The sequence below is a fragment of the Pelobates fuscus genome, chromosome 7 (genome assembly GCF_036172605.1).
Source record: "Pelobates fuscus isolate aPelFus1 chromosome 7, aPelFus1.pri, whole genome shotgun sequence".
In the NCBI taxonomy this organism is placed as follows: domain Eukaryota; kingdom Metazoa; phylum Chordata; class Amphibia; order Anura; family Pelobatidae; genus Pelobates; species Pelobates fuscus.
Genome location: NC_086323.1, coordinates 31,648,094 through 31,668,301, shown reverse-complemented (window position 1 = coordinate 31,668,301; position 20,208 = coordinate 31,648,094). Strand labels below are relative to the sequence as shown.

General features: G+C 43.1%; 1 protein-coding gene across 3 annotated transcripts in view; it reads right to left on the bottom strand.

The window, feature by feature from the left end:
- Window positions 1-20,208, bottom strand: part of PDE4B (phosphodiesterase 4B) — a 346,805-nt gene that overhangs the window by 86,801 nt on the left and 239,796 nt on the right. For all 3 annotated transcript variants that reach the window (XM_063427888.1, XM_063427889.1, XM_063427890.1), the window contains 3 exons: window positions 8,648-8,842; window positions 4,893-4,929; window positions 4,623-4,693 (listed from right to left, as the gene is read on the bottom strand). In XM_063427888.1, the coding sequence (XP_063283958.1) occupies window positions 4,623-4,693; window positions 4,893-4,929; window positions 8,648-8,842 (303 nt within the window). The remainder of the gene's footprint in view (window positions 1-4,622; window positions 4,694-4,892; window positions 4,930-8,647; window positions 8,843-20,208) is intronic.

The window sequence follows — 20,208 nt, the reverse complement described above, 5'->3', positions numbered from 1 at the left end:
TACTTTTATTAAATGCAAGCTGTTTAAAAATATAAATTGCTTTCAGGCAACATATTGCTCAAAATATTGTCTTAGTTTAGCTATATTTAACAGTTCTGTATAGATTATAAGTGTAAATGTGACAGATGGGTTAGCAGAATAAAAAGGGATTAGCCTAAGCAGTTGTCATAAATGTGTTACCTGTGGCCGTGAATACAAATTACGATTCACTACAATTTACTGTGGGGAATTGATTACATTTACATTTAATAGACTTGTCTTTGGTGGAAACATTTAGTTTGGCCAAATTAACTCAGCCGAATTTCGTAGACGCAACGTTTTGGCTCGTGAGAATTTTGTCCATTCAAAGACTTCGGAAAAAGATTTGGATGAACCAAATGGGTGCAAAATTGGCAAAAATATGTTGAATGTGAAATATATACATAATATTTACTCATAATATTATTTATGTATACATACAGTAAATCTTGTATCCTGAAGCTAATTTCAACCGAATGAATTCCGAGCGCATTCTGACCAAATAGAATGGTACTTTGTCAAAGGTAATTTGTTCGATGGTGTGGTGGGTTCGCAGTCGTTTGTGTAAATGCTATGCCTAGTGGCTCAGAGGGCAGTGCTTTATTCTGCACTCTTCTGTAGTAGTTAACGGATAACAAGATGTGACTTTCTACATTTAATTCTATTTTTCACACCATACAAGTTTGTTAAATATAAATAAACACAATATGAAAGGACATAGGAATAGGAAGGACCGTTCTTCTTTAATTAGGGGAAGTCCAGTGAATAACCACATCCTGAGTGTGGGTGGAGTTTAGAAGGGAGACTTACGGATGACCCCTAACTACTCTTGTGCGGTGGAGTTGAGAATAATAACCTAATGGGGGTTAATGATCAATAAGTCTCTATCTGCATAACAGACCAAAGACCAATTCTCTGATCCCTCTGTCACTATTAGCCATAGAGTCAGCGGATGTCCAAGTCCTCTGACCACATTAACTACAGGGATCATTGATCTTTGTACTGACTTACACGTATATTCAGCCCTATATCTCCATCTCAAACTATCTCAATACACTTTTGTCTTTCAAGAAAATTCCAGTTCTAAATATAGATGGACTCACATCGACTCAAGAACCGTCAGAAAACACATGATGTATTTTAGCATGGTCTTATGACGCCTATTTCAGTGGGTACATTGGTCCCAGTCAACAGACAGAAGAAGGCTGAGAAAGGTCACTTTGTAATACAGGCCTGAAAGTTAGTGGCTAATAAATTACAATCTGTATCCAGGAGTTCATGGATTCGGCATGTCATGAAAGGTTTAATGATGCATATGTCTAACTGTACCCGATAGACATGTTACAGTTACAGTAGACAGGCTACATCTTAACTTCATCTGGTGGTTCCATAAATCTACACTGCACGGGGTATAAGGTTTCATTCAGTAATTGACAGATCCATAAGGTATATGTCTCCTCTGGGGTACAAGCAGGAACCAAATTCCCACAGAGACAGTAGCTGAAAAAAGGCATCAATTTCTGCAACCATCAGTACCTCACCTGAAGCCAAAACAAATAGCAAGGATTGCAATATGCATTCCACTGGCTCCTAAGCTGCAAGATCTATGTTTTACTAACAATGGAGGTGATGGCATATATATACCGGTATATAGTATGTCACAGGTCGGGAGGTGTCTGCAGATTTTGGATGGTTTCAGCATAGACAGGAAAGTGGAAACTTTGGTCAGACTCAGGAGCTTTAGATGAATTCAGGTGTTTTTTTCAGTAGCTCATTGCGGTCTATGTTTTATGAATCAGCTTTAGCAAGGTAATGGATAGACATCCAACTGAGTCCCATTTATTAAGATTAAATAAATTGAATGCCTAGTCCATTCCCTGTGAATCCGATATTTGTGAGGATAGATACAGTGGACAGAAATAGCCAGCGTGCATTTAAATATGATATTGCAGTCTGCCTAACAAAGGATTTCCAAGGCAGTGAGTTAATCTCATACGAGTAGTAAATACGTTGTTATAGAGTAGGACCTGCCACAAATAGGGCTGCCCTGCTGGGTGAAAGGCGTAAAAGGGTGTATTGGAGCCCTTAATTGTGCTGTTATTTGTTTTAACATTGTTATTTTATATAGATTTTTACCTTTAATGTTATCTAATATATGGTCTTTTACAAGAACAATGGTATTGTTTTTGTTGCTGATGTGTATTCCTGGTTCCTGCATATCCCAGGTGGGGATTGTACCACTCAAGCTATATACCCTACAGCAAGTCACTGCCCTTGAAATTGAGAGTAGGATACTGTTTCTATGATACCATATTCATATGTACTTACTGCACCATCAGAGTCATTCTGCGTTTTTCTATATATGTTTCCTATATGTATATATATTACTGGATACACATCTAAGTGGACCTTCTTATATATCCTAAGACGGAGATTGTATTGTCCAAGCACTATACAGCGGAGCTCTTAGTAGCTCAGGAATGCGTAAGTTTAACATCTATACATCTTAAGAATATTGTATCACTGATTTGAAATACTGCACTATTATCTGTGTATATTGCTCTCTTTTCCTATGCTTATCTCGTGCTGCACAGTATATTTTAAGACAAAGGGTCAAGTCAGGGTCGGCCCTTCCTATAGGCCAATTATAGCCTAGGGTGCTGCTTGAGGGGCGGGGGGAGGAGGGGGGGCAGCGGCAGCAGCAGCACGTTTGGTAGCCCCTCTATATTGGAGTAATTATACAAAGCTTGCCGGTGGCCATGTTACCGGGCGCTAGGGAGCACTTACATGACTGATGACTAGCTCCCATTAGAACACCTGTCCGGTGGCATCCACCTCAGCCCGCATAGCCAGGCGCCCTCCCAGCCATCCATTGCGGCAGCAGCGCAAGGGCACTTTAATTTCTCTGCATGGGTCAGTGTGTGTCTGTATGTGTGTGTCTGCATGGGTCAGTGTGTCTGTATGGGTCAGTCTGGGTCAGAGTGTGTGTCTGCATGGGTCAGTGTGTGTCTGTATGTGTGCGTTTGTATGGGTAAGTGTGTGTCTGAATGGGTCAGTGTGTGTCAGTCTGGGTCAGAGTGTGTGTCTGCATGGATCAGTGTGTGTCTGTATGTGTGTGTTTGTATGGGTAAGTGTGTGTCTGTATGGGTCAGTGTGTGTCAGTATGGGTCAGTGTATGTCTGCATGAGACAGTGTATGTCTGTATGTGTGTGTCTGCATGGGTCAGTGTGTCTCTGTATGTGTGTGTCTGCATAGGTCAGTGTGTGTTTGTATGGATTAGTGTGTCTGTATGGATCAGTGTGTCTCAGTGTGGGTGTGTCTGCATGGGCTAATGTGTGTCTGCATGAGTCAGTGTGTATGTGTGTGTCTGCATGGGTCAGTGTGTGTCTGCATGTGTCTGCATAGGTCAGTGTGTGTCTGTATGTGTGTGTCTGCATTGGTCAGTGTATGTCTATATGGATCAGTGTGTGTCTGCATGGGACAGTGTGTCTCTGCATGGATCAGTGTGTGTGTGCGTCAGTCTGCATGGGCCAGTGTGTGTGTGTGTCAGTCTGCATGGGTCAGTGTATGTCTATATGGATCAGTGTGTGTGTCTGCATGGGACAGTGTGTCTCTGCATGGGTCAGTGTGTGTGTACGTCAGTCTGCATGGGCCAGTGTGTGTGTGTCAGTCTGCATGGGTCAGTGCTTGTGTCAGTCTGCATGAGTGGATGGAGCAAACGTGGCGGCAACAGTTTTTGCCTTGCACGGTCCCTGGGTTAAGTGGGCACATTGCATAAGCCACACCACTCAATGCATGATGTGTGGGAATTGGATGATCCATGGGCCATCTAATTTACATTATTTAAAATGATTTCTATCATTGAACCCTCATTTGCAATAAATGAGTAAAGGGGTTGAGAACCATTTAACACTCTGTGAGGGAATAGAAAGGACCACAGCTGTGATTAATAAGTCCAGAGATTTAAATTTTCATTTTGTTTACAATTATTATTATGTTACTTATTATGAACATATTTGGGGATGCCATTTTTAGTAAAATTCAGTTATTTGACACATATAATGCAAAACAAAAAAGCATGGCACCACCCTGTGGAAAGATGCTGTTACTGCTGCATAATATTTAACAAGTACAATGTTAAAGAGTCTCTGTCACCACTCCTTCCTCAAAAGAGCATTTTTATAACCATAAAATCTTTCTGAAATACTCAGAGAGACTGTGTTGGAGCTTCACTGAAATTCCGCTGCACTCAAAAGATAGCACAAGACAAATTAGGAAATGGGATACTTTGTAGTATTTTGTATGTATTTTTTTCTTACTCCTGACAAAGTAACTAAAACAACAACAACAACATTTGTTAAAAGGTTATTAAATGTGTGTTATGTTTTATATTTTATTTATTTATTTTCATGAGGCTTTCTACACATTTTTGTGTAGAAATATTCATGTTTTTTTGGGGGGAAATAATATTTTTGTCCTTAACCCCTTAAGGACACATGACATGTGTGACATGTCATGATTCCCTTTTATTCCAGAAGTTTGGTCCTTAAGGGGTTAATACTTTTCCAACAATGGTCTTGTCATGTAAAATAACACAAACTTACTTATTTGGAGCTCCATGGACATTGGTGAGTAATGTAAAATTATTTCGCACACTTCGCAAACTTGCCAGGACCTGGGAAAAAATATATAAAATATTTTTTACAAATATAATAATGCTTGCTAATAATGATTGCTAACAGAGAAGGCATCATTTACAAAACTTGACAAGTGCTTAGATTCACTTTCATATTATAAAACGATGTCATCACATGCACATCATATCCTTTACACCAGCTATACCTATTCACAAGTACACACTTTTACCTACATACCTGGGCAAAAGGTGTAACTATCAAGTCATCTCCATGCCTAAAACAGAACAGAAACATAATATTTACTTAATTAAAAAATATATAATAATAAATAAAACATTGACTCACTTTCCAATTACACAGAGACAATTAGAGATAACTTGAGGAGGAGAGATTGCTGGAGGACAGGGAAGGACACCCGGGGATGTGGTGGAAAAGAAAAGTGGAGAGGGGAAGGGAAGGGGAAAGATAATTGGGGTTAAGAAATGGAGGGATAACTCAACGTGGGCTTAGGGAGATATACCTAACAGGAGCAAGGAAGATATAACTCGTGGGGTGTTTGGGTAGGGTAATATAACTGAGGATGGCTTGGAGAAGATAATTGAGGGGATAGGAAGAGATAACCAAGAGTAGAGATAATGGTGGCGCTTGAGAGAGATAACTGGGGAGGGAAAGTTAACGTGGGGCTGGGTAGAGATTACTGAGGAGGCTGGGAAGAGATAACTGGGAACCTGGAGAGAGATAACTGGGGGGACTGAGAGATAACTGGGGGTGGACAGGGAGGGGCTGGGGAGAATAGCTGGGGTGCTAGGGAGAGACAACTGGGGGGACTGGGGAGAGATAACTTGGGATGCTGGAGAGAGAAAACCGGGGTGAGGGAGAGGAAACTGGGAAAGTGAAGACTGGAGGGAGGGAGAGAGATGACTGGGGGAGAGAGAGATAACTGGGTCTAGGGAGAGATGACTAGTGGCTGGGGAGAGATAAATGGGGTCTAGGGAGAATTAATGGCAGTAGGTTGAGATAACAGGGTGGGAGGGTGGTGGTTGGGGGGGGGGGGGTGTCAGACTAGGCTGAGATGGGAAACTGGAGAGATTTATATAAATGTATGTAATATGCGCTTGCCACAGTGTGGTATTGCTGTGGGTGTAGGCAACTCTGGCACTATGGCTAGGTATACTAGGCTGCTGCAATATCCAGGCTCCAGGTGACCAGCATGAGGAGAGTGCACAGTACAGCGCTCCCCCACCTGGCAGTCACTATAGGAGACTCTAGAGAATCTTCTGTATTCTCTATCTGATCTGACAGGAAATGCTTGCCCCGGAGCAATGAACAACTTCCTGTGATACTGGGCATTAGATACACGCTCCATGTGGCCACGCTACACAGGAGATGTGAGTAGGTGCGCAAGAGGAGAAGAGAGAAAGACACACAAAAGGGCCTGGGGGAGAGGACAATTAAACACACAAAGGGGCTGGGAAAGGGGACAATGACAAACAAAGAGGGGCTGGGAAAGGAGACAATGACAAACAAAGAGGGGCTGGGAAAGGAGACAATGACAAACAAAGAGGGGCTGGGAAAGGGGACAATGACAAACAAAGAGGGGCTGGGAAAGGGGACAATGACAAACAAAGAGGGGCTGGGAAAGGGGACAATGACAAACAAAGAGGGTCTGGGAAAGGGGACAATGACAAACAAAGAGGGGCTGGGAAAGGGGACAATGACAAACAAAGAGGGGCTGGGAAAGGAGACAATAACAAATAAAGAGGGGCTGGGAAAGGGGACAATGACAAACAAAGAGGGGCTGGGAAAGGGGACAATGGAAAACAGAGGGGCTGGGAAAGGGGACAATGACAAACAAAGAGGGGCTGGGAAAGGAGACAATGACAAACAAAGAGGGGCTGGGAAAGGGGACAATGACAAACAGAGGGGCTGGGAAAGGGGACAATGACAAACAGAGGGGCTGGGAAAGGGGACAATGACAAACAAAGAGGGTCTGGGAAAGGAGACAATGGCAAACAAAGAGGGGCTGGAAAAGGGGACAATGGCAAACAAAGAGGGTCTGGGAAAGGGGACAATGACAAACAAAGAGGGGCTGGGAAAGGGGACAATGACAAACAAAGAGGGGCTGGGAAAGGAGACAATAACAAATAAAGAGGGGCTGGGAAAGGGGACAATGACAAACAAAGAGGGGCTGGGAAAGGGGACAATGGAAAACAGAGGGGCTGGGAAAGGGGACAATGACAAACAAAGAGGGGCTGGGAAAGGAGACAATGACAAACAAAGAGGGGCTGGGAAAGGGGACAATGACAAACAGAGGGGCTGGGAAAGGGGACAATGACAAACAGAGGGGCTGGGAAAGGGGACAATGACAAACAAAGAGGGTCTGGGAAAGGAGACAATGGCAAACAAAGAGGGGCTGGAAAAGGGGACAATGGCAAACAAAGAGGGGCTGGAAAAGAGGACAATGGCAAACAAAGAGGGGCTGGGAAAGGGGACAATGACAAACAAAGAGGGGCTGGGAAAGGGGACAATGACAAACAAAGAGGGGCTGGGAAAGGGGACAATGACAAACAAAGAGGGGCTGGGAAAGGGGACAATGACAAACAAAGAGGGGCTGGGAAAGGAGACAATAACAAACAAAGAGGGGCTGGGAAAGGGGACAATGACAAACAAAGAGGGGCTGGGAAAGGGGACAATGGAAAACAGAGGGGCTGGGAAAGGGGACAATGACAAACAAAGAGGGTCTAGGAAAGGGGACAATGACAAACAAAGAGGGGCTGGGAAAGGGGACAATGACAAACAGAGGGGCTGGGAAAGGGGACAATGACAAACAAAGAGGGGCTGGGAAAGGGGACAATGACAAACAAAGAGGGTCTGGGAAAGGAGACAATGGCAAACAAAGAGGGGCTGGGAAAGGGGACAATGACAAACAAAGAGGGGCTGGGAAAGGGGACAATGACAAACAAAGAGGGGCTGGAAAAGGGGACAATGGCAAACAAAGAGGGGCTGGGAAAGGGGACAATGACAAACAAAGAGGGGCTGGGAAAGGGGACAATGACAAACAAAGAGGGGCTGGGGAAAAAGAGACAATGACAAACAAAGAGGGGCTGGGGAAAAAGAGACACGCTAGGGGTGGGGGACACAAAAAGGGGCTTTTGCAGAAAGAGACACAGAAAGTTGGCCAAGGGAGGGTGCAAATAGCTGCTCTCGCACCAGCCCTAGATGTAGTTTAGTTAACACAGCATGGCTTGGGGCTAACACAGTCACTGTGGAGTTTATCATTATATGTTTATTTATGACTCTGATTTCATTTAAAATTTGGTGTCACAACTTGATCTATAGAACATGTTAGGGTGTAAAGCAGGATCTACGGTGTGGTATAACACTAGTTTTTGAAGGGTCAATATAGTCAATATGTGTGTGTGGGGGGACCATAATAGTTGTACTCTTTTCTTTTTGGCATCTAGCAATGCCCTGGTTCCTACTCAGTTAGCTCTAAGTCAGAGGTGATCCTGGGGGGGTGCACAGAGCCCAGGGGCTCTGTAGATTAAGACGGATCGGTGTGCAAGGTAGGCTCTGCCCCCTTATGTTAGGTCACAGCCCTCTCGTTGGGCTCTGCCCCCTCACAATCTTTGCCAGGCAGCAGAACGAAAAGACAAAAGTTAGAAGCTGACAAGCTGTTTGCATACTAATATTCCACAAAGGCATGAACATACACATGGACATAATAGAAATCACTCTTAAATTTGGCACAGAGCAACTGGAGGCCTAATGCTGGACCTAAGCAGGGTCTCTTAGCTTAATTACAGTGGATGGGCTACAGCATGATATGTAAATGGGGATGATGGGATATGAAATGTATAAATCCTCTATTAGGATCATCATATAAACTTAAAATTGAGCCTAAAGTTTCCATGACAATACATTCTGTAACAATATGAACTAAGACTAAGACTCCTGGACTATCACAAGTTATCAATCCCCTCTGCACTTACTGTTCACTTGCTGCAGAGGAATTCCTCGACATGGTCTTTGGTGACAGGTCATAGTCACTGTCTGATCGGTAGAGAAACGATTCCCTGCGTTGGTTGTGATTTGGAAAGTTAGCGTGGAGGACAAGTCCAGAGCCAGGGCTAGCCTGGTGGTCCAGAGGACTACGTCCTGGCGTCGGACCATTTTCCACATCAAAACTGAAATAAAACAGAGTAAAAAAAAACTAATCAGTGACAAGTATAAACTATTTTAGGAAAAAAAAACAATTAAGACAATATTTTATTATTGTGATATTCTATAGGAATTTACCAACTGAGTAAATTCCCTGACTACAAAGCCTGTTCAAAAAAATGCAAGGTCACGGGTTCATATCCCAGCAAGGTGAACTCAGCCCTTCATCCTTCCGAGGTCGATAAAATGAGTTGGGTAATAATAACATCTATTATTATTCAGCTGCCGATTTGGTTAATTTCGAGAGCGTGTGCTGAAAAGCGCTTTGAGTCCCACTGGGGGAAAGGCGATATATAAATACTAGTTCTTATTATTATAGTTATAATGAACAGGAAAATAAAACGTTCCTCACGTAGTACTTGAAATCTACCAGCAGAATGCGCTGTTTCATCACAAATGGCTATATACAATGTAGACTTTGTTGCATTAAATTATAATGAAGCCATTTGCTTGTACATCACAGACACACAATCAGACATGAAGCAATTAATCAGACGTTCTGAGCTCCAAGTATATTTATCAGCGATTAGGTGCTCAAGTCAATTTCAAGATCCCTAATTTTTGTTAAAATTTCATTAATTAGTATAATGAATGTAAAATATGATCAAAACTATAAATTGTTGAATTCATATTGGGTGCTACATTTAATCTCACACTTTCACCGTAGAATCCCTTTATTCTTCCATTTCCCAAGAAGTATTGGCTTCCTGTGCCTACTTATGTGCCAATTATGTCCTGTGCCAATTATGAATTTAACATAGATCTCAGATTATAAAATTTCCTGCTACAGTCTTTCGGCCACAGGATTTCATCTCTTCAGCAATAGAACGCAAATGGCCAGAAGCCAGAACCCCAGCTATTGCAAGACTGCAATTCCCATGGTGCTTTGCCAGCCACTGCCAGCCGCAATGTTAGGTTTCGGTATAAAAAGATCAAGGAGTCATTTTTAATTGCCGATAACCAATTTCGAAAACAGACATGATCTATGTGTGTCCTCATTCTTTGTTCAGTGGTAGCGAAGTCTTAAGCCCAGGGTCCACATCGGTGTAATGTGGAGCCTGGCATTTTTGTTTACTTACCATGGATGTTATTCTAGGAACTCTGAAAATCAGGCTTTTTAGTCCATTTGTAGGATCTCATGGTGAAGGTGTAGGACGTGGTAGATTCTCAGGGTAACGGGCAAATGAGCAGATTCTCAGGGTAATGAGTGAATGAGCAGATTCTCAGGGTAACGGGCGAATGAGCAGATTCTCAGGGTAACGGGCGAATGAGCAGATTCTCAGGGTAACGGGTGAATGAGCAGATTCTCAGGGTAACGGTCGAATGAGCAGATTCTCAGGGTAACACGCGAACAGGGCCGGCCTTAGGGGTGTGCGAGCTGTGCGGCCGCACAGGGCGCCATGGAGCAGGGGGCGCCCTGCGGCCGCATAGCTCACACGGCAGGGACATTTTAGCCGCAAGGCAAACAAGGCATTTGCCTTGGGCGGCATTTTCCAGGGGGTCGGCAAAAAAAGCCGCCCCCAAATGCCCAAGGCAAATGTCTTGTTAGCCTTGCGGCTAACACATGCTGGGCGGTCGGGCGGTGGGCGGCCCACGCGCTGGTGGGCGGCTGGCGAGGGAGCACTTCCTCTGAGCTGTCTGCTCAGCTCCCTCACGCGCCGCAGAGTGAGGCTGGGAGCCGGAATATGATGTCATATTCCGGCTCCCAGCCTCACTCTGAGGTGCGCGAGGGAGCTGAGCAGACAGCTCAGAGGAAGTGCTCCCTCGCCAGCCGCCCACCCGCCAGCCAGCCAGTGCCGCTCGCCCAGCAGCCACTGGACCACCAGGGAGGAAGAGACCCCCCCCAGCATTCCCAAAGGTAAGGAGGTTGGGGGGGGGGGGGTTAAATACATTTTTAAAAATTTGTCAATGTGGGTGAGTGTGTGTGTCTGTTAGTGTGTGTCTGTGACTGTTAGTGTGTGTGTCTGTTAGTGTGAGTCTGTTAGTGTGTGTCTGTTAGTGTGTGTCTGTGACTGTTAGTGTGTGTGTCTGTTAGTGTGTGTATGTTAGTGTGTGTCTGTGACTGTTAGTGTGTGTGTCTGTTAGTGTGTGTCTGTTAGTGTGTTTCTGTTAGTGTGTTTCTGTTAGTGTGTTTGCCTGTGAGTGTGTGTGTCTGTTAGTGAGTGTGTGTGTGTCTGACTGTGTGTGTGTGTGGCTGTCTGCCTGTGTGTGTGTGTGACTGTCTGCGTGTGCGTGTGTGTGTGACTGTCTGCTTGTGCGTGTGTGTGTGTGTGTGGCTGTCTGCCAGTGTGTGTTTGACTGTTTGTCTGTGTGTGTGACTGTCTGTGTGTGGGTGTGTGTGTGTGACACTGTGGGTGTGGCTGTTTGCCTCTGTGTGTTTGTGTGTGGCTGTCTGTGTGTCTGTCTGCCTGTGTGTGTTTGTGTGTGTGTGTGGCTGTCTGCCTGTGTGTGTGTTTTTGTGTGTAACTGCCTATGTCTTACTGTCTGGGCAGACTAGATGGGCCGAATGGTTCTTATCTGCCGTCACATTCTATGTTTGTGTGTGTGTGTGTTTGTGTGTGGCTGTCTGTGTATGACTGCCTGAGTGTGTCTGTGTGTGTGTGTGTGTGTATGGCTGTCTGCCTGTGTGTGTGTGTGACAGGGTGTGTGGGAAGGGGGAAGGAGTGGGGGAGGGAGGGACGGGAAGGGGGGGGCGCTGTGAAGATTTTTCGCACAGGGCGCCCAAATGCCTAAGGCCGGCCCTGCACGCGAATACGCAGATTCTAAGGGTAACTGGTGAATGAGCAGATTCTCAGGGTAACAGGCGAATGAGCAGACTCTCAGGGTAACGGGTGAATGAGCAGATTCTCAGGGTAACAGATGAATGAGCAGATTCTCAAAGTAAAGGGCGAATAAGCAGATTCTCAGGGTATCGTGGGGAATGGACTGATTTGTAGGGTATCTGGGTAAATAATCAAATTATCAGGCCCCCTGGGGTGATAGGACAGCTTCTCATTATGTCAGGAAGTGATTGGACAGATTCTTGGTATCTCAGTGATTGGTTGGATTCTCAGTGATTCAGGGAGCGATTGGGCTTGTTCGCAGTATCTCAGTGATTCTTTAAATTCACAGGGTCTCAGTGAATGGCTGGATTCTTATTGTCTCAGGGAGTGATTGGGCTGGTTCGCAGTGTCTCTGGGATGATAATACAGGTTATTGGTGTCTCAGTGATTGGTTGGATTCTCATTATCTCTGTGATGATTGGACAGATTCTTGGTGTCTCAGTGATTGGTTGAATTTTCAGTGTCTCTGTGATGATTGGACAGATTCTTGGTGTCTAAGTGATTGGTTGGATTCTCAGTGTCTCTGTGATGATTGGACAGATTCTTGGTGTCTCAGTGATTGGTTGGATTTTCAGTGTCTCAGAGAGTAATTGGGCCGGTTCACAGTGTCTCAGATGTTAGTTGGTTGGATTCTCAGTGTCTCTGTGATGATTGGACAGATTGTTTGTGTCTCAGTGATTGGTTGGATTCTCAATGTCTCTCTGATGATTGGAATGATTTGTGGCGTCTCAGTGATTGGTTAGATTCTCAGTGTCTCTGTGATGATTGGGCCGGTTCACAGTGTCTCAGATGTTGGTTGGTTGGATTTTCAGTGTCTCAGAGAGTAATTGGGCCGGTTCACAGTGTCTCAGATGTTGGTTGGTTGGATTCTCAGTGTCTCTGTGATGATTGGACAGATTCTTGGTGTCTCAGTGATTGGTTGGATTCTCATTATCTCTGTGATGATTGGACAGATTCTTGGTGTCTCAGTGATTGGTTGGATTCTCAGTGTCTCTATGATGATTGGACAGATTCTTGGTGTCTCAGTGATTGGTTGGATTATCAATGTCTCTCTGATGATTGGATAGATGTGTGGCGTCTCAGTGATTGGTTAGATTCTCAGTGTCTCTGTGATGATTGGACAAATTCTTGGTGTCTCAGTGATTGGTTGGATTCTCAGTGTCTCTGTGATGACTGGACAGATTATTTGTGTCTCAGTAATTGCTGGGATTCTCAGTGTCTCTGTGATGATTGGACAGATTCTTGGTGTCTCAGTGATTGGTTGGATTTTCAGTGTCTCTGTGATGATTGGACAGATTCTTGGTGTCTCAGTGATTGGTTGGATTTTCAATGTCTCAGAGAGTAATTGGGCCGGTTCACAGTGTCTCAGATGTTAGTTGGTTGGATTCTCAGTGTCTCTGTGATGATTGGACAGATTGTTTGTGTCTCAGTGATTGGTTGGATTCTCAATGTCTCTCTGATGATTGGAATGATTTGTGGCGTCTCAGTGATTGGTTAGATTCTCAGTGTCTCTGTGATGATTGGGCCGGTTCACAGTGTCTCAGATGTTGGTTGGTTGGATTTTCAGTGTCTCAGAGAGTAATTGGGCTGGTTCACAGTGTCTCAGATGTTGGCTGGTTGGATTCTCAGTGTCTCTGTGATGATTGGACAGATTCTTGGTGTCTCAGTGATTGGTTGGATTCTCATTATCTCTGTGATGATTGGACAGATTCTTGGTGTCTCAGTGATTGGACAGATTATCAGTGTCTCTATGATGATTGGACAGATTCTTGGTGTCTCAGTGATTGGTTGGATTCTCAGTGTCTCTCTGATGATTGGACAGATTCTTGGTGTCTCAGTCCGTTCGAGCTGGGGGGGAGTGTAAGTTAAACTGGGTGTCACATGAGTCAAGCAAGTAGGTTATAAACATAAACATGTTAGATTCTTGGTGTAAGGCCGTCCGTGCTGGGGGTGAGTGTACGTTAAACTGGGTGTCACATGAGTCAAGCAAGTAGGTTATAAACTTACACAGGTTAAACTAAACTTTATAAACATATAGTTGTTCAAGTCGCTGTTGCTGCATACGCTGCCTTGGGAGGTTGTCGCGGGACAAATTTGGTCACCAGGTTCCATCTCTGCGGTGCTTTCACCAAGGTTTGTGGCTCAGGTTGTGTTGTGAGAGTCCCAGAGCTGGTAGTAGTGCTGTTGCCTCACGGAAATCTGCGACCTGGTGCTTGTCATTGTCTCTGAATATTTGAAGTGTGCGGGATATGTTCCAGCGATATGGTATTCCGTGCTTCCTAAGAAGAGAAGTGAATGGCTGGAGGGTGCGTCTACATGCTAGTGTGCCACCCGAGATATCTGAATAGAAAGTCAGGGACAGTGTCCTAAAGATGTAGGGTGTATTACCCCTTACTGTAGCCATCATCACAGCTTGGAATCTGGCCACTAGGTCTGTTGGTACCTCCGCAGGAGATTTAGGTGATTTCGGTATCCTGAAGTGGCCATCCAGCCCTACTGCTTTTGCCTGCTTCGGCGGGAGAAGGGTCCCCATTAGGCGCCGTAAGAGGTGGGGTATTTCTGCCTCAGGAATGTTCTCTGGGATGCCTCTTACTTTTAAATTGTTCCGTCGCCTGGCATCCTCCAACATTAAGAAACGTCTGTCGTTCAATTCTTGTTGTTGTTGCAGCTTTTGTACTGCCTGGTGGAGCGTGGCTATCTGCTGCGTGTTGGCGGTGGAGGTATTTTCAAGGTCTTCAATCTGGCCTTTCAAGCCTTCTAAATCGGCTCTGATGTCTGTGACTATATTTTGCCGTAAGTCGGCCAGGAGTTATTTTAGGACTGGGGATGTATCTGGGTTCATTGAGGCCGGTGGGGGTGAACGTGTGGTGGGAATTTCCTCCATCTCCCCCTCGACAGACAGGTCATCCGCCCCTCATTGCTATTTTTTTAATACAAAAAGCCTTTCATCGAAATAGGAAACAGATTATTTAAAAATGAAGTAAATGTGAAAAACTGAGGAAAACCTGATCCCTTACTTTAATAAAGGACAGGATCCTTCAGCCATGTACATACACCTTGGGTTAGACAGTGTTTGAAACTGACAGTTAGTTTCTATGGTCTTCCCTGCTTCACTCCATGCACAAAAATGGAAAAGACCATAGAGACTTACTGTCACATTCAAACACAGTCTGACCCAAGGTGTACATATATGGCTGAAGGATCCTGCGATATACTAAAGGCAGGGATGAGTTTTTCTCATGTTTTACATATACTTCATTTATAAAAAACATAGTTTTGAGTTGATAGTTGTCCTTTAAGGCAAGACCGAATTAGTGTTGTGATGGCACAGGTAGATTTGGACCAAAATGGATATTGTCATGCCAGGGTGCATGCAGTCCAGCCAGGAACCACCCTAGTGGGGCAGAGAAACAGGGCCACCCCTCGGCACAGCTCTACTAAAATTCCCTGGAATTCTTTCCCAGTGCGACAGGAGCATGCTTAGACACTCATTCAGCGCATATCCCTGACACTGGAATCATGACATCAGAGAAAACATCAGGGATTATAGGGCAGAAGTCCAAACTGAGGAATTTCTCTGAATTTGGGTCTTTTGGGGAAAGTCTATCTCTATCTATTCATCCATCCCTCCATTCATTCATTCCTTTGTCTCTAACTCTCATTGTCTATCGTTCATTCTATTTTTGTCTTCTCAATCTCTTTCTCGTGTGACAGAATTTCATTTTTAATAAAGCCTAGACCTGGACCCTGTGGCCAAACGATAACTACTTATTTCAATACATATTCTACTTGTTCTGCAAAAAAATTTAACGAGGACTGTGAGGTTATTTAAATTGGAGAAATATAAAATGGAATAAAAAGCAACACCTCTGTTAATTAAAAATAAAAAAGCAGATCTTGTGAGACAGTAGCGTGTCATTCAACGAGTACATGGTGTGTTATTTCTGAAGAGGGTAATTACAGACTCAAAAACAAAGGATTTCAGAACATGCTTTCTAAATTTAAAATAATTCACCTCACCCCATGAAAATGCTGGGTCTTAACACCAGTTTGCACCATTGCTGCAAATGGATTGTTTTTTAATTAGTTCATGATATAGCAAGAAAAAGCAGGATTTGCTTTGCTAAAAGTGTGTTGCGGTACTTTGACGACAGGCTTGTGTCATTTGGGTCAATACAGTCATGTTCAGTAAATTATTTCAATTCTAATTGAATGACTATGTTAGTGCTTGACACTTTTCACCTTTTCACTAGTGCAATAGAAACTTTTAGTGAACAAACCGGAGCATACATTTAAAACAAATCATGTGATCATCAGATAAGCATGTCATGTGATCATCAGATAAGCACGTCATGTGATCATCAGATAAACACGTCATGTGATCATAAGAAGAACAAATGACTAAATAAATCTATCTGTGCTGTAACTTTGGTCCATGCTGCAAGTAGCCTGCACTTTAATTGGGGTTAAATACACAGTTTACAAAATACTGGAAAAAGATTTTTGAAAGACACATATTTGGATTTGAAGAAAATTGTAACAGATTAAACTAAATAGGAAAAATGTATACGGAACCATCCGTAATATTGTGACGAAGTAGTAAATGTAATTTAGAAAGTAACGTTTAATTGTACGTTGTTTCAAGAACATTTTATTTTTATTTTATACAAATAGTTTCAAAATTACTAATCCAAACAAAATAGCTTTGAAAGAGTTATCAGATAGGATTCCCTTTTTGAATAATTAACACTGATTAGTATACAAGACTATGAGCCTTTATTTGGGACATTTCTATGAATGATCTCTACATAAAAAATAAAATAAAACTAAACTGTTCCTTACTTTCTCCTAACTTTCTATTTACCATTAACTTCTAAACTCCCACTTTGCACAGATTACTTGGCTCGTGGGGCTCATTTGAAAACAAGGCAAAACACAATGTATCCTTTTTGGCAAAACACACTTAATACAAGGGCAATGAAATAGCAGTAATTAAAAAAATAAGATAGCATACTAATTATGTGGAATCTGGAGAAGACGGAAGGGAAATGAGATCAAAGGAGCAAAACTGAGCAGAAATGCAAATGATGGCACCAGTAATTAGGCTGATTTCATACACAAAGCAAATCCCAAACAGCATATAAAAAAGTTAATTTAGGCAGGTTCGTTAAATGACCTTTTTTTTTTTTCTATCAAACCCTCGAACACAGTAGAAGTTAAGCAATTCTAAAGAGTTATGCATCCTTACTGGCATTCAAAGGGCAACTCAGCGAATAAGGGTCTAGATTTAAATGCCTTGAAAAACACAAATAGGAAAAAAAAAATAATAATTTAGTTTAGCTTTATATAATGATATTGTCATACTGACACTCAGCAACATAATTGGAATGTGGGCTCAATTAAATCGCAAAATGAGTTTTACATGCAATTCTTTGTTGTGGGCGTATTAAATATTCAAAGGAAGATGCTTAATGATTATTAGAATTTTTCAAAGGAGAGCTGCAGAGCGCCCGATTAGACTCAAGAGACCCGGGTTATTATGGAAACTGTTAAATGTGTTGTGTCTGTAAAATTTTCTTTTTTGAGAAGGAATTGTAAACTATGAGTTGTACCTGTTAGTGTACCCTAGCGTTAAAGACACAGTAATGCCACCTCGCAAGACTCTTATTACATTACAATCTTCTTTATGGTACCCAGTCGCATAGAATTCCAAATTTAATGATGCTCGTGAATTGTCAGGAATTCAAAGTGGATTTCAAATTTTAGCCTTAAATAGTCAGACTGGAAAAAAAATTGCAACTCAGATGATTTTGGTCAAACATTTTGAATTAAATTTTGAAACCTGACATTTCACACTTTGGTGAATAACACTGTTAAAGGCCAGGCAACAGTTAGACAGACTAACTGTATGGACAGCCTCAAAGACCAGCAGCTCAAGATTTTCCCACTGCTTTTAGGAAGCAAACACATCTGACCATTCTAAATCAGAACACTCTGTAACCAATGGGAGATGAGCTGGGCAGAAATCCACTACCCATTGGCTGTAGATAGTTTACCAATCTAAGGCTTATGTAACGCTCATTAATAGTGCCTTATGTACAGATTTAGACCATAGTGACACGGTTAATCCTAAATTAGCCTGTGATTTGCTTTTACATGTAGACAATTATAGAGTAACATTCTGTACAGATATGCTATATATTTATCTATGGTTTCCAATTGTTTAAAGTGACACTAACTATATAATTATGGGATATAAGGATTCAGATTTAGCTCCCGCAGCTAACAACCCCTTCTGAGGTTTGTCAAGCGAAGGCAGAAAGAAAATGTTAGCACCCTGAAGATGAATATATTTCTGACATTATTCTATGCTTTCAATTATTTTTGCAATCTCCATCTTAAGCAATTTCTTCCATCGCACCATGAGTACCATCTTCTACCATGCCTCATTCCTAACAACTATGCTTTTTCAACTTGTTTTAATTACTTTTTTTTTTTACTTTTTTTAATGCACTTCCCACCCAACTGCATTTTGTTTCTGCCGCAGTGACTTATTTTACCCAGCTTCTCTCTCGTTTCAGATCACCCATCATCTGTCACTCAGGGGATTTTAATCCTATTCATCTCCATATTTCTACTGTTTTGGCTTTTAACCCCTTAAGGACCAAACTTCTGGAATAAAAGGGAATCATGACGTGTCAGACACGTCATGTGTCCTTAAGGGGTTAAAGGAGCACTATAGTGCCAGGAAAACAAGTTTGTTTTCCTGGCACTATAGTGCTCCTTTGAAAGCCAAAACTATAGGGTCATTAGGTCCCCCCCCACCCTCAGGGTCCCCCTACCGCTGGTCTGAAGGGGTTAAAACCCATTTGGCCACTTACCTTTCTCCAGTGCTGGGCTCCTTTGGCGCTGGGGAACTCTCCACCCCCTGCCAACGTCCAAGATCGAAATGCGCACACATTCAAACAGCCCATATGAAAGCATTGCTCAATGCTTTTCATTGGACGTCAGCGTCTTGTCACTGTGATTTTCACTAGAGGTTGGATTAACCCTCAGTTTCTCTGAAACTGCTGTGTTTTCAGCTGCAGGGTTAAAACTAGAGGGACCTGGCGCGCAGACCACTTAATTTCGCTTTTTTTCCATCACCTCCAACTGCCTCAGCATGTAATCCCTCTTCGCTGCAGTTTCCCTTCAGTTATTTTTTTTTTGTGGACAATTTGTAGAAAAGTAAAAAATAGAGTGAAGAAGAGATCTGTGCCATGTGTCTATCTGCAGTGTTTAATGACAGAAAAGGACAGAACGTATTACAATGATTGACAAAGAAGCAAGATGGAGGCACCCAGATCCAGGAGGTCAAGGCAGGCAGTGGTGTGGATCTCTACATTTAATTTTATTTTTCAACCCCCATAAACACATATTTGTTAAATAAAGGTGATAAGTAAACATAATATTAAAAATCTCAAGATGTGATGATCTCCCTTTAAGAAGATAAATGCCTTCATGGCATTTCTGATGACTTAACTCTAAATTCCCCACCCCAGTCCTACCTCCTTGATTCAAAATCTCATTCCCAAGTGGCAGTGAGCAGACAATACGTTGAAAAAGACTGTTGTCAGTCACGTTTATTCCTGACACATCAACCACAACCGATAACAAATCTCAGTTCTTATATAAAATAAATCCAGATAATGTTCACTCGAATAATTGAAGTGGCGGCACTGTGTCCCAAACTCCTTCAATATTAGAGGTGACAGCTCTTATTCGAGTCCTCCGGTCGAGCACCCGTTGCTCCAATTCATGACCAAGAGCCAGAAGAGGATGCAGTAAGAAGGCCCATACTCTTAAAGCGGGGCAGTGGGCTCTGACACCCTAGGGGTATCACCCTCCCAATTAAGTGTCCCCCACTCCTAACTTGTGCTGTGCAATGCTAAAAAAAAAATGCCACCTCTTGCTTTGGAGTGCAAGTAAACTCCAGCCCACACGAGACCAAGATACAGCCAGACCTGGACTTACAAGGTAAGTTCAACTGGCTAAAGATAATGAAAAAGCCCCGAGTAAAGTACTTACAACCAAACTCATAAAACCAGAAAAAAAAAGATAGAAGAGGGAAAGAATAGAAAGGAATTCAAAGGGGGCGGGGCCTGACTGCCATGGTGGAGAGACGTGTTTTACTCGAGCTCCTCACCAAATTTGACAAAGAAAGCAACTATAGCCTAAAACTGAAACTACAACCAACCAAGCGACTAATATACCTCCTGATCAGGCTGCAGTATTCAAAAGAGGCTAGAGACTCGGACACTCTATCGTGGTAAACTCTGAACATGCGGCCTGGAGAGAGCCGGGCGGGAGAGGCGGCCGATCCCCCATGCAACTCCAAAGCCCACACCACTATACTAGCGCCCCGTCACCCCCCCCTCTGGACCGGTGGGGGTAATCCCGGTCCACCTCTGAGAGGCTTTGGCAACTTAATAGAAACACGGGGAGAAGCCACTGAACCCACAGAGACAGCA